This window comes from Aspergillus pseudotamarii, assembly GCF_009193445.1.
Source record: "Aspergillus pseudotamarii strain CBS 117625 unplaced genomic scaffold BDV38scaffold_5, whole genome shotgun sequence".
Taxonomy (NCBI): Eukaryota; Fungi; Ascomycota; class Eurotiomycetes; order Eurotiales; family Aspergillaceae; genus Aspergillus; species Aspergillus pseudotamarii.
Genome location: NW_022475019.1, coordinates 14,666 through 27,932, shown reverse-complemented (window position 1 = coordinate 27,932; position 13,267 = coordinate 14,666). Strand labels below are relative to the sequence as shown.

Sequence of the window (13,267 nt, the reverse complement as noted above, 5' to 3'; positions counted from 1 at the left end):
AAAGCGACGGAATACTCAATACCTAGTCAGTCAAACCTTCCCTGACATCCTTCTTCCTCAAACTCTTACTCGACCAGAGCAGGCCAGACATAGCCCGCCCTACAGTGGTCGATTTGCAACTGTCGCAGTTGCTCTCCTATATCTGAAGTTCGAGTAAAGGGCTGTCTTAAATCCTTCCTTGTTTTCAACCTTTTTCTCAGGCCTGCGCGACGACTACCCGTATCCATCATTGTTTTCCTCTCTTAACGACTATTATTCCTTTCCAATTAGTCACAATGGCCGAATACTTAGCTTCTCCTTCCTTTCTCACGGATAATTCCGTCGCTGCCGTCATAAAGGATGCATACACTTCTTTCTCAGAGCGAAGGGCGGCTCTCGGTCTGCCCAATCCTGGAACCGTGGATAACATCGCCAGGGAGGTGCAAAAGGAGGTCTTGCTATCCAATTTTATGTTCTCGGGTCTCCGGGCAGACCTGACGAAGGTCTTTGGCATGTCTCCTCTGTTTCGTGTGTCGCATGCGTTCTCCATGGGCTCGTCGGGGAACCTGCCTCCCTATGCCTTCTCGGCCATGTATGGAAGTCCAAAGGTAGGCTCTACTGTCACTCTGCAATCCCCTTCACCGTGATTCTACTCTTTACTGTGGATACTGAGTGTATGACATGGATAAAGGTTTTCATGCAAGGCAATTTTGGAAGCGACGGCGCACTCGCCGCTGTCGGCAACTATCGTTGGAGCCCAAAGCTTGTCACCAAGACCAACACTCAGATCATGGCTGGTGCCAGCCAGGGTCTTATGCAGATCGACAATGACTACACTGGCGATGATTTTTCGGCCTCGATCAAGGCCTTCAATCCATCCTTCTTGGATGGAGGTCTTACTGGCATCTTCGTCGGAAGCTATCTCCAGTCCGTTACCCCCAGTCTGGCTCTTGGATTTGAGGCCATCTGGCAGCGCCAGGCTATGAACACTCGCCCAGAAACTGCGATATCCTACAGCGCCCGGTACAAGGCCAATGACTGGATCGCCAGTGCCCAGCTCCAGGCTCAGGGCGTCTTCACAGCATCTTACTGGAAGAAACTCTCTGAGCGTGTTGAGGCTGGTGTTGATATGAACTTACAGTTTGCGCCTAACGCAGCCGCAGCTCTGATGGGCGGTCCCAGCAGAGATGGTACGACTGCCATCGGTGCCAAGTACGACTTCCGCGCATCCACCTTCCGAGCTCAGGTCGACAGTGCCGGAAAGGTCAGCTGTCTGCTTGAGAAGCGGATAGCGATGCCCATCTCTCTCACATTCGCCGGTGAAATTGATCAGGCTAAGGTGAGTTGCTTTTCCACCACTTCACTGCCTGTCAGTGTTCAATTGTCTAATGTGTTCGGTTTTAGCAATCGGCTAAGCTCGGTCTTGCTGTGTCCCTTGAGATCGCTGGCGAGGAACTGATGGAGCAGCAAGAGAAAATTGAAGCCCAGGGCATGGTCCCTCCACCTTTCTAGGCCCTTACAATACATAGTGGGGTTAATACAGCTCAGCTGATGGTGGAAGAATGGAATTTGCTCCATGTCCGCCTTCCAGCTGATATCTTTTTTCGTCGTTTGTTTTAATAGCTCTTCACTCCCCCTGTGTCTTGTTCGGAAGATGGTGTGTCACCTCCTCAGGAGTTTATCCCCTCGGATGCGGTCGATTATTTCGAGGACGCAGTCGTTTGGCGCCACTGAACCACATTTTGTATAGAATCACCTTCGAATTACTGGAATCGTTTTCTTTTTTTTTTACCTTTCACTTTTGTACTTTCCTCCTATGGATTCAGATATGACCGTCAACCCACATTGTGTTTTTACTGGTACCCTGTTTCTTCCCACGGGCTATTGGCTGACCACCAGGACTGCGAGGCATGTATGAAAACACTTGCGGGACGTTTTTTGTTTATGCATAATAGATGGGCAATGTAAAACCATTTTATTCACTTGAAAGCACCACTGCAATGATAATGTGGCATCGCGTCCTCCGGGTCTATGGAATCAGATGCCCACAGTGGGACAAGAAGGGGTGTAGAGCAATGCTACATATAGTGGTAGGTACCCTGTAGAAACCACATCATGGTCTAAACCAGGATCTATGCAGTCGCTAAATTGTATAACATGCTCTACCCTTAATTCTATATCCAGTGTCTTGTTGCCCCTAGCGTACTATTAACAATAAGGCAGGGTCCAAGCCCAACTCTTGACTCTACTATAGGTTCACGCTTCCAGATATCATGCACTCCACTAGGGTTGCGGAGTATGTTGGCTGTTCCCCATATGCTTTCTAACCACTGACAACACTGAACTAACAATTTAACCCTCCAGAAACCAAGAAAATGGAGAAGTAGATTTAGTATACTTTGGAGGTATAAAACTCGGAGAGTGAATGAACAATGAACAGTGCACAGGAGATAGTATGTACTACTGTAACTGTTCGTTTCAACACCCCACTCATAGATTTATGCCGGGGATTTCGGCTATGGCAGCAACCACTAAAACCCTGGTTACACACTCCACAACTGTCCAAGTTCACGGACATGATTTATGATTTGCTAAATTCGCGTTAGGTTTTTTAACTAGCGTGTGGCAATTATCAAATTAGAAAACAGAACCAAGGGAAATTGCCTGGTTAATAATTGATGTTCTTTTCGTTGGTACTAGTAGTTGGTTCAATTGATCCACTATGACATCAAGTCTTGAAACTGGAGCAAATATTCACCCAGTACTCCGTAGTCCTCACAGTATTTTGTTTCTCTGAAGTAATAGACTAGTCAAATAATACTAAGAATAATCGAAATAGTAATCGGGAACTGATCTGCATACAGCCCAGCTCGCTGTGGACACAGCCTGCCATTCCGTGTGTAGCAGTACAGCTTTTAGTACGTGGCCAGATATGCCTAATATAACTAACTAGCCTAGCACATAATATATATAATTAATGCAGCACAAGTTAACAACATAACTGGTAAACGAGCCGCCATCTTCTGTTTTCTACTCCGTATAATAAACAGCATATTTTTAAGCAATAATATCTCAACCATTATTATAAATATCAATTTACAACCAAGATATTATATAAATATTACTATTCTTTTATAAATAAATTAGATTTAAGTAAAAGCGAGTTCTGGACTATATAAATTCTAGCTATATAATATTAAATATACTATAACTATTTTATCTTATCTTAGTAATAAGAGCTTAAAAAGATCTCTACTGTTTATATATAATTATTCTACTATATAATAAGTTATATATAAATTCTTAGGTAGAGATAAACTGAATTGGTTAGGATATTTTTACTCAAAAATAGACTGTTTACTATAGAAAACAGAAGATGGCGGCTTGTTTAACTACCGATTATGTTTGTTAGTTAATACTTATATTAGGTTAAAAGAAGAAGCTCAGGGCTGAAACCCAGCTCAATATGAAGACTTCAAAAACTTTAAATACAAAATTTCTATAGATCTGTTATCCCGTCGCTCTGCACTCCTAATTATTTTATTCGCTCCTCAATCCTTGGGGGATATCAGGGGGACCCCTACATCCAAGGGCGCTTATTCTTATGGATATATATTAAAACGGTTGTGGTTATAAAATAGTTCAGCAAAGAGGAAGAAGATATATAGATCATATCTAACCTAACTAGGAAGCTTGGCTGTGTAGAGTGCACAGAGAGCTGAGCAGTACGCGAATTTACCCTAGGTATTCGTCCTTGGGACCCCTCCCACCCAAATGCGTTTTTCTCCTACCACGGAAAACAGCATTGAACTATCTCCTTAAACCAATGATTTCCGAACAATCGCATCCTTGTTTAGTTTTCCCGGTTGAGACTTGAGAGTGGCTTAACTCCAGCATGACAGCAGCCACCTAATAGCTCTGCAGGAAAAGGCAGTTGATACTTATTGTAACCTAATACTCTTTTAATCAATAGCTAGTTAGACAAGTAGATATATATATGCATATCTGTTTTCTAGTCCTTTGTTTGTACTATGTTGAACAGACAACGGGACATAGTGAGAGATACACATTCTCCTCTATATCTAAGATACGCGTACAACTCCAGTATCATTCATCTGCAAGCATATATTTCCCAATTCTTTCATACATTCATTCCATGACGTCAAGTCTACAAAGCTACAGTACGTGCTTCCCCAGGGAGTACAGAATCTGAAGATATCTTTAATGACGTACCGGTTCCAAAGTTAAGTCATACCATAACGTCCCTTTGTTTTTACGAAATATTTCGTTTCCTTCTAGACAAAAGAGGTGAACAGAGAGGATTGACGCTACCACCTTGATAATTTATTCTGAGCTCCTGAGTCCCTATACCAGCTAGTCCAAGCTCTAGTTAGTTATTTCAACAATAGATAGAAAACCTCGGTCCTTGTAATGTGTATCTATTGTTCAGTTTTTGTGCTACCCATTGACTTAAAGTTGCGACTCTGCGAGAATAGAGAAGAAAGGGATCTCTATCCAGACACGACAGACCTACTCTCAAGATTACCCAGTAATTTAGGGCGAGAGTAGAAAGCCTAGTCATCATTATTTGTTACACTTTGACTTCTACTTGGCATTACTAGTGCGCTGCTGTACTGCTGCATATCTACAACAGACGATAAGCAAGTACATCCTGGAGTATATATATTACAAAACCGATGAGTATGCACTGATCATGAACATTGAAATGTTCTTTATTTATACTAGTCTCCCTGCTGTCATGAACTATGATCATAGATTTATAAGGAAGGCTGTACTTCATCCTGAAAGTTGTAGAAATAGAGAGTAGATTTAACATGTGACTATAGATAGCAAAGCAAATATGAAATAAACATAAACCATGGCGTATGTTTGCAGGTTAGGTACAAAATAAAAAAGCAGTAAATTTAAGATAGGTGGTAATGCTGCTTTTGATCTTTCATTTTTACTCAAGTTCAAAGATTGTTACCTAGTACCAGATAGTCATGGTCATGTGAGACACCTTTTGGAGAATTTTGGTCAATGGACCACTGACCTGTTGACTTTCTGGCCATTAAATGCTCCGCAGACCAGGCAATGGATATACTGATCAGGTTAGAAACTGGAGGAGGTGTACAGCCTTGTGTACCAAAGCGCCAGTAAGTTATTTGATAGTAATTATAAACAAGACAAACTTCAGTGGACTATTCATATCTATAATCTGCTCCAATCTCATGTCCTGTAAAGAGAATAGCTCTTTACAATACAGTGGGGGTCCAAAAGTATGTGACCCCCTATACACAAAGGCACATAGCTTCTTGTGCCATGCAAATAAAGTCACTGGGTACCTTCAAGTATAGGGGTCACATACTTTTGGACCCCCATAGTACATGATTTTTCTGATGGTGGTTAATTAGTCAGGTGCTTGATACTATTAGTACTTTATAGTGCTGATACAAAACTTACAAATGATCTTAGCTTCTGTATTATCTAGGAAAATAGTATTCTACTGTGTAAAGGGCAAGGCAAATCATTCTACTATTCTACTACACAATATGCTCATATGCAACGAAAATAATCCTTTAAGAGCACTAGGTGAATCCTCACATAACCAAGACTTCTTCGAGTCACAAAGGTGGGGCATGAGCAATTAGCCAACCAGTGATATATGAAATAAGTACATATTGGTAATGTATTTGTAAAATTTGGCTGTGTGGTCTTTTTAATTTTATGGTAGTCAGTCATAAGTTTTTATTGTAACCCATTCATGTAGAACTAAGTATTTTTATTAACATTACTCTCTCCTCTAATTCAGTAGGAAAGGTAATGGCTTTTCTAGCCAAAATCCGACTACGGTCCACAATGGGTCTGAAAGATCCCCAATGCGTATAGGTAAATACCAAGCTACGAAATACTAAGATAGATATAATGTTTATTTTCTTAACCCCTCAGGTTCGGTGTATATCTTAGTCTTAGGGCTTAAAATTATGTTATAACTTTTCTTCCTAACCACAGTATCATTTGAAACAATATTACCGATACCAATGTTTTGTACAACAACTAAAAGTCTCCAGCGGAGCTTCAAGGGCTAACTGGCTTTGTTTGTTGACTTTTGACTATATTTTTGAACATGTTCTACATGCCTATAGAGTATGCTATGCTGGCATCACAGTGGCATGTGGCTAACATCCTTGTTATCTTATTTTGAGATATGGTCTAGAGATAAATTTTTCAATTGGTACAATGTGAGAAGGGAATGGTGAATGCAGAGATTAAGCATCAGTTGCTTGTGAGTTTTGACTTCGCCATGGTTCTGAATTGGGCAATCGCCCGAGACGCAAAAAAGAATAGAAAGGGAACGGAATATCCTGTACCTAGTCACGATCTCAACAAGAAGACCGAAATGCCACCCTAAATACATGTTGCGCTTCAATTTCCTACTGGAAAAGCTGAGTCAAGTAGTTGACTGTAACAAGGCATTTAAGTGTATTTGGTGTGTAGGTGAAAGTAGATATTACTATGTGTAATACATATGCAAGGGGTGCAATTTTGCAAAAGAACAAACTATTTATTGTGATCATCAGGTATACCTATGGCCATAAGGGATAGACACCTCTCCAAAGGTTAGTTCTGAGATACGGATATGAACGTATATTTGATGATTAGTCCTAACTACATATGGTAGCCGGGCATGCTTTCGATGATTATCTGGGGTTTGTCTTTGATTCTAATATGAGAACACTTTGACAAGATCAAGACCACTTGTGTTTCTGTGAGGTAAACTTCTAGTAAAGGAGACATGTAGTCAATCGTAGCCTTCGACATAGTCATGAGTGAGTCCAGACTAGGAGTAGAACAGCTTGAAACCGGATAGGTACTATACTGAATTTAAAGTATGTTGTGCTTAAAAACCATGAGCTATCTCAGTTGAAACCCATAGACTTTCATGATTTCCTGGATCTAGTGCCGAGAATTTAATGGTTGAACAGTCTTATACCCAGAGTAGGGACAACATAACAAGCTTGGTATGTACTGATGAACACAACAGTGTATTTCACTGAAGTTGGTTAGTCAATGTCATATTGTCTTAACTAACAAGGTAACTACCTACCTTACATTGCCGTTGACCAGCCAGGCCCCTCTTGATAGATGTCGTGGTTGGTTGTATTATGCTAGGACCAAGCTTGGTCAAAGCTCCTGAACACCTGACACATACCACTAGGTAACTCTGTATTCCCTACTAAAGGTACATAGAGAGTGGCGTAACCTCCAAGCTGCTGTCATACGCGTTACCTGAATACAATTGTGTTAAATAAGGAACTGTATTGGGAAGCTAAGTCTTCACATGACTTCTATTTTTCCAGAATAGGGGGAAAGGAGGAAGAGGGAAAACAAAGCAGCTGAAAGAAAAGGATTTGAGATCTAGATCCCTGGTCTAAAGATGTGGCAGTTTTGGTAAGGTGTATGTGATCTGGTAACTAGTACTAGTAGTATACGTAGGAGGCACCCATGTGTAGCCAATAAGAATGGTTCCAGTGAAAATCACACTTGGTCACTTGACAGCAGCGGGCCAAACACATGGCGTTGCTGTTTGCCTGTTCACTGAAGCTGTTCACATAAGAAGGGCTATACATTTAGGGAAGTCAGTATTTTAATACAGGTCAGAAATAATTTATGATAAAAATATCAATGGCCTATCTATATATCAGATCTGCAATGCTTTCCTATACAAAGATCTGTAGAGAACACCAATCTCCAGCAATACATAGACAAATGTCACGGAGAGTACACCCTTTAAGAATGGACCATTTTGACTTACTAAGAGCTGAAGGGCTATCAAGTCATGGTGACCACCACACAGGTTGAACAAAGCTCAAATAGAGGCGAAATTACTGTAATAATTTTGATCCGAGCCCCGGAAGAAGGTCATCTGGTCAGGGTGTTGCTCCCCGTTTTGGTCCATCACTTGCGCCCAACCTCGGGCAGTTACTCCACATCGGCGCAACCCCCCGTCATCATAAAATCTACCTAAGACTACAACTCCCAGTTTCTGATATGGAAGGTGTGTCTCATCTTAAACAGATCCATTTTTTGCTGCATTGACCTCGGTGCTCAATAGACTTTAAGCACTTAAGTTCTTGCCTTGCTTCGAATAGGGCATTCGTACAAGGTGGATACTGTCAATACATGCATACTTCGTACAGTACCTAATGGTGTCATGTGATTAGACCGCACTCGGGTATTATATGTAATAAAACATGCTGCGATACATATATTACTTAGGCCCCTCCCCTCCTTTTATTTTTTGGTTTGGATACCCTCTGTACTAATGAACACGGAGTATGCAGGTAAAGAGAGAGGGTATTTTCTCCTCTCAAATAACATGCAACTGATGCATTAGATAGGTTTTATAATCATCTCAAGAACCAACACTACTGTGTACAAGGTGCTGTTCTTATGCCGGGAGCCATAAAGAGAAATCCTTTGAATTGACTATACCAATAATCCCAGCCAACATCCACAATCTTCTTGCCTCTCTCCACACACTGCCACAGCTCCATGCTCATTGCCCAGCCTGTCCTAGCAAGGTAGACTACCTAAAAACTATCTACTAACTTCCGCCCCTCACTAAAACCCAAAACATTGGTTTTCCGGACCTTACCACTATCACGTACGTATAATACATAGTACAGCCAAATATTAAGACGGGTGCCGTTTACAATTTTTTCGCTTTTCAAGTTCACTTGGTCATTACCTTTTGGTACCTCTCAAGAAGTCAATAATTTACTCACTTCCACTGATTTGTTTAGTTTCGCAGGCTGCTGTACAGCGCTGGATCCTCATCCCCTCAATTTCTTTTCTTTTTTTTTTTTTCCCTTTTTTTTCTTGGGTGGAAATTTCCCCATCATTGGATTCATTTGTTCGATCGGGGTTGGCTCGTGAGTTCCTTACCTTTTTCCTCTCCTCTCCCGGTGCTTTATTCCCGCGTTCCTGCAGCCCTCGCGTGTTCGGGCTTTGTCGCTCCATCAACGTCACCTGCTCGCCCTCCTCTCTTCCACCCTCTCCGACCCATCCCTCTACCTACTGCTTCCTTATCCTCCCTACTACTACTGCCACCATTCGCCTACCTCAGTGGTGAGACTAAACACTTCAACTTTTTTTTTTCTTCCCTTTCCTTTCCCCCCATTTCACTCCACTTACCCTTTTTTTAACCCTCTTGCATAGCTGCAATATTATTTTCATACCCCTTCTTTCTCTTGGTCGACTACCACGAGGGTTATTATTCTGCGAACTTCTGGGGGGCTTTCCCTGCTCTGGTGCGCACTCTTGGCACTCGATCCGCCTACTGGCTTGAGCCTTCCCTCTTGCTATTCGCCCGTCTGTTTCTCAACCTTCCATCTCACGGACACCTCCACTCAACACCCACCGTTCGGATATCCGCCCATCCAGAGCACCCCTCCTAGCCAGTGCTCCACCGATTACAGTCTGCTCAAAACGGCTCAAACACCTTACATTTGCGTCTATTGCCACCATCCGCTGTTAAACTGCAGCCCTCTGTATCCTCTATTACGCTGTCCAACTTGCCGCTTTGTGCTAACCCCACAAAACGCCCGTGATGTCACAGAACCGGCCTGGGGTATTCTCGAGTTTGCGCATGGGTGGTAAGTGCTCACCATCCTCCCAATTGCTGGTACATGGATATGAAAGCCGTCTACTGACTTCATCTCTTAAACTCGCTATGTAGAAGTCGTCCGTGAGAAGGTCCAGGATGGACTAACAGGGGAGACCAAGGAAATTTCGTACTCGCAGTGTAAGATCGTTGGCAATGGATCGTTTGGGGTGGTCTTCCAGACAAAGATGATGCCCAGCGGCGAGGACGCTGCTATTAAACGTGTCCTACAAGACAAACGCTTCAAGGTACGTGGTCGCTCGCCGAAAGTTGATCTTCTTGTCAATGGAGCATCACTGATATTGGTTCACTTAGAACCGTGAGTTACAAATAATGCGGATTGTCCGCCATCCCAACATTGTAGAGTTGAAAGCTTTCTATTACTCCAATGGTGAAAGGGTATGTGCCTCCCCTCTTTATGCAGAATAGTTGCCCTTGTGCTTTGCTAACCATGCTATCAATCCTCTGCAGAAGGACGAAGTGTATTTGAACCTCGTTCTGGAATACGTACCAGAAACAGTTTATCGAGCATCTCGATATTTCAACAAGTTGAAGACTACGATGCCCATGTTGGAGGTCAAGCTTTACATATATCAATTGTTTCGTTCTCTGGCATACATTCATTCACAGGGCATCTGCCATCGTGATATCAAACCTCAAAACCTCTTGCTTGACCCAAGCACTGGTATCTTGAAGCTATGTGATTTTGGCTCTGCCAAGATCTTAGTTGAGAACGAGCCCAATGTTTCGTATATCTGCTCCCGCTATTATCGTGCACCCGAATTAATTTTTGGCGCAACAAATTACACTACGAAGATTGGTAATCGCCCAGTGCCAGCCGTTTGACATTGGTGAAATTACTAACGATTCCAGATGTGTGGTCTACTGGTTGTGTAATGGCCGAGTTAATGCTGGGGCAACCACTTTTTCCAGGTGAATCTGGGATTGATCAACTGGTGGAGATCATTAAAGTCCTTGGTACTCCCACTCGGGAGCAGATTCGCACTATGAACCCCAACTACATGGAGCACAAATTCCCGCAGATCAAGCCACACCCTTTCAACAAAGTATATCTGCCTTTACCTTGGGTTCTCAAGCGAAGTTCTAACACAATTCTGGCAGGTTTTCCGGAGAGCTCCTCATGAGGCAATTGATTTGATCTCCGCCTTGCTGGAATATACACCAACGCAGCGACTGTCAGCCATTGAAGCGATGGTTCACCCATTCTTTGATGAACTCAGGGATCCTAGCACTCGGCTGCCTGATTCCCGTCACCAGAATGTGCCATCACGAGAGCTCCCTAATCTGTTTGATTTCTCTCAACATGGTCTGTTCTCTCTTTCCCATTCTTACTAGCAACATGGCTAACCACTTAGCAGAACTTTCTATCGCACCGGCCATGAACAGTCGGCTTATTCCTCCTCATGCACGCCCTGCCCTCGAAGCCCGCGGGATAGATATCGATAACTTTACACCCCTAACGAAAGACGAAATGATGGCACGCCTTGATTGAGCCAAGGAGTGCGATGCTTACGAAGTACACGGTTGTTCATAGTACGGTCACATGCACGTGTGCGCGAGAACCTGATGCTATGCCGTACGAGTTCACTTTGATGCACCAGGCGGTTCTAAACTGGGAGAGGTCATTTCAGTTGCAGACCCTATTCCATTGGCGAGACATCTGGGAGCTGGTTTCTCTGCGGCGGGGAGGGGATGACTTTCAGACAATTACAATGGTAAACAGGAAAAGAAAAAGACAAAAAAATTTTGCGGACAGAAACAAGGAGAAAATGTCGAAAGGGAGAGTGCCACCCTCTGTCACAGCTTGGGGGTTTTTTTTTTCTTCTTCTTTTAAGGGGGAAGAAAGAAAAAGAGAAAAAAAAAAGGCGGGTATTGGAGCATGGCCGTTCCATGCAAAGGTGATGTATTGTCATAGCCTGGAGTTATTGAGGTGTCAGAGACAGCCCTTGGAAAAAAAAAGTGATACCCTTACCGCGTGAGTCTGCCTTCCGGGATTCATTTCTGCATAGCTTCATCTCTCGAGTCAATGGGGTTATAAATGTCACAAGTCCTATGGAGAAGGGCGGAGAGATGGATATCCTACAAATACGTCAGATATCGTTGAGGATTTTTATGCTTGGATGCACATCAATCATGTGCTAGTGAGCATGCTTTGAATATAGGTATTGGAGGTTTAATTCCCTCGACTTGCAGCGTTAGAAATGCCCTCATATTTGTGCCTTCGCTTCATTTTTCTTCTCTCTTTCGCCTTTCTTTTTGCGCCTTAAATATTCTTTACTGTTTGTCTTCTACCCTCATACTCGTCCCATTTGCCTTTCTTTTTATCTCCCTTGAATTACTCATTGTTCGCATTTCACAACTCCGGCTTCATATGTTTGGATCGAATGATAATATTCCTCGACGATGAAGTTGGTGCATAGTTAGTTCCGAAGCAGACGACTGATATACTATTTTCTTTCTTTTTTTGATTTCTTAGCCCTTCTCTTCCCCCTCACCATTTCTCTCCTCGCCACTTCTCTCTTCTCTTCCTTCTATTAGAGTTCTACGTACACCTGGAACGTCACATTCGTTAGTGTGTATAACCACAGTCTTGTAATTGCATGGTTTGGCCCCTCCAATTTCCGTCATTCATTGTCTTACGCTGTAATTGCAAGCTTATTTCCAGGGTTTTCTGGTATATATCTCACCCGATAGTCGGGATGGTCTATGAATGTAGGAGGTCTATGGGTCATGCTCATCGACGACTATATAAGTGCCAGTGGGCCTCAAACGGCTCCCGGTAGCTGTACTCTAGGTGAATGGGCGAAGAATCCGAGTTGATCGTTATATCGCTCTTCCATACAGCTCCGTGGCAAAGGCAGAAGGTGAAATGCGGCACTCCATGTTTGTGATAGATATCATAGCTGTTTAGCTAGTTTAGAGATGGGGTTCGAACTAGATCTGATCTTAAGACATCTCAAAATGGGACAACAGGATATACGTGTAAAACAAATGGCCAGCTGGTCTCTCATTCTGTTTTTGAGAGGTAATTCGTTAATGGTACATCGTGATATATGTTAGCGTGTAACGGTAATTATGGAATAGTTCGTTAACTAATAGTTAAGTTAGTCAACTAGTTAATGTAACTGGTAAACGAGCTGCGCATACAAGCCAGCTCTGTTTTCTATACAAATCAACTTATTTTTATACTTAAATATCTCAACAATAAGGCACTGTAATATTATAAGAATGAAATATTGTATATAACTGTATTCAATCTTTATATAATTAAAGAAAGAGGCTTATATAAGTAATAATAATCTTATTATTCTATAATATAGCAGTATTTTTAGTATTTTTTATTTATAGTATAAATATATAAGAGAAAATTTTTAAAAATTATTTTTAGATTTATCTAGTATATTAGATATTACATATTAAGTATTATATCCATACTATCTCTGGTTGTTGAGATATTCGAGTATTGAAAATAGGTTAATTTGTATGGAAAACAGAGCTGCGTAGCTGGCTTGCATGCGCAGCTTGTTTACCAGTTACGTTAACTAGTTAGTTAAGTTAGTTAACTAACTAACTATATCATCATATTATATAATCAGCGGC

The 13,267-nt window shown here is 42.1% G+C and overlaps 2 protein-coding genes across 2 annotated transcripts; both read left to right on the top strand.

The window, feature by feature from the left end:
* Positions 1-29: 29 nt before the first annotated feature.
* Positions 30-2,014, top strand: tom40 (TOM complex pore protein TOM40). Its single transcript, XM_032053370.1, has 3 exons — positions 30-587; positions 671-1,318; positions 1,384-2,014. Exons 1-3 carry the CDS (start codon positions 276-278, stop codon positions 1,489-1,491), a joined length of 1,068 nt encoding a protein of 355 aa, XP_031918125.1. The 5' UTR covers positions 30-275; the 3' UTR covers positions 1,492-2,014.
* Positions 2,015-9,592: 7,578 nt separating this feature from the next.
* On the top strand, positions 9,593-11,159 carry BDV38DRAFT_278239 (GSK family serine/threonine-protein kinase; the record flags this gene model as incomplete). The annotated part of the gene is made up of 7 exons (XM_032058670.1): positions 9,593-9,638; positions 9,722-9,894; positions 9,962-10,045; positions 10,118-10,466; positions 10,520-10,713; positions 10,769-10,973; positions 11,026-11,159. The coding sequence occupies 7 exons, from the start codon at positions 9,593-9,595 to the stop codon at positions 11,157-11,159; spliced, it is 1,185 nt and encodes a 394-aa protein (XP_031918124.1).
* Positions 11,160-13,267: the final 2,108 nt, after the last annotated feature.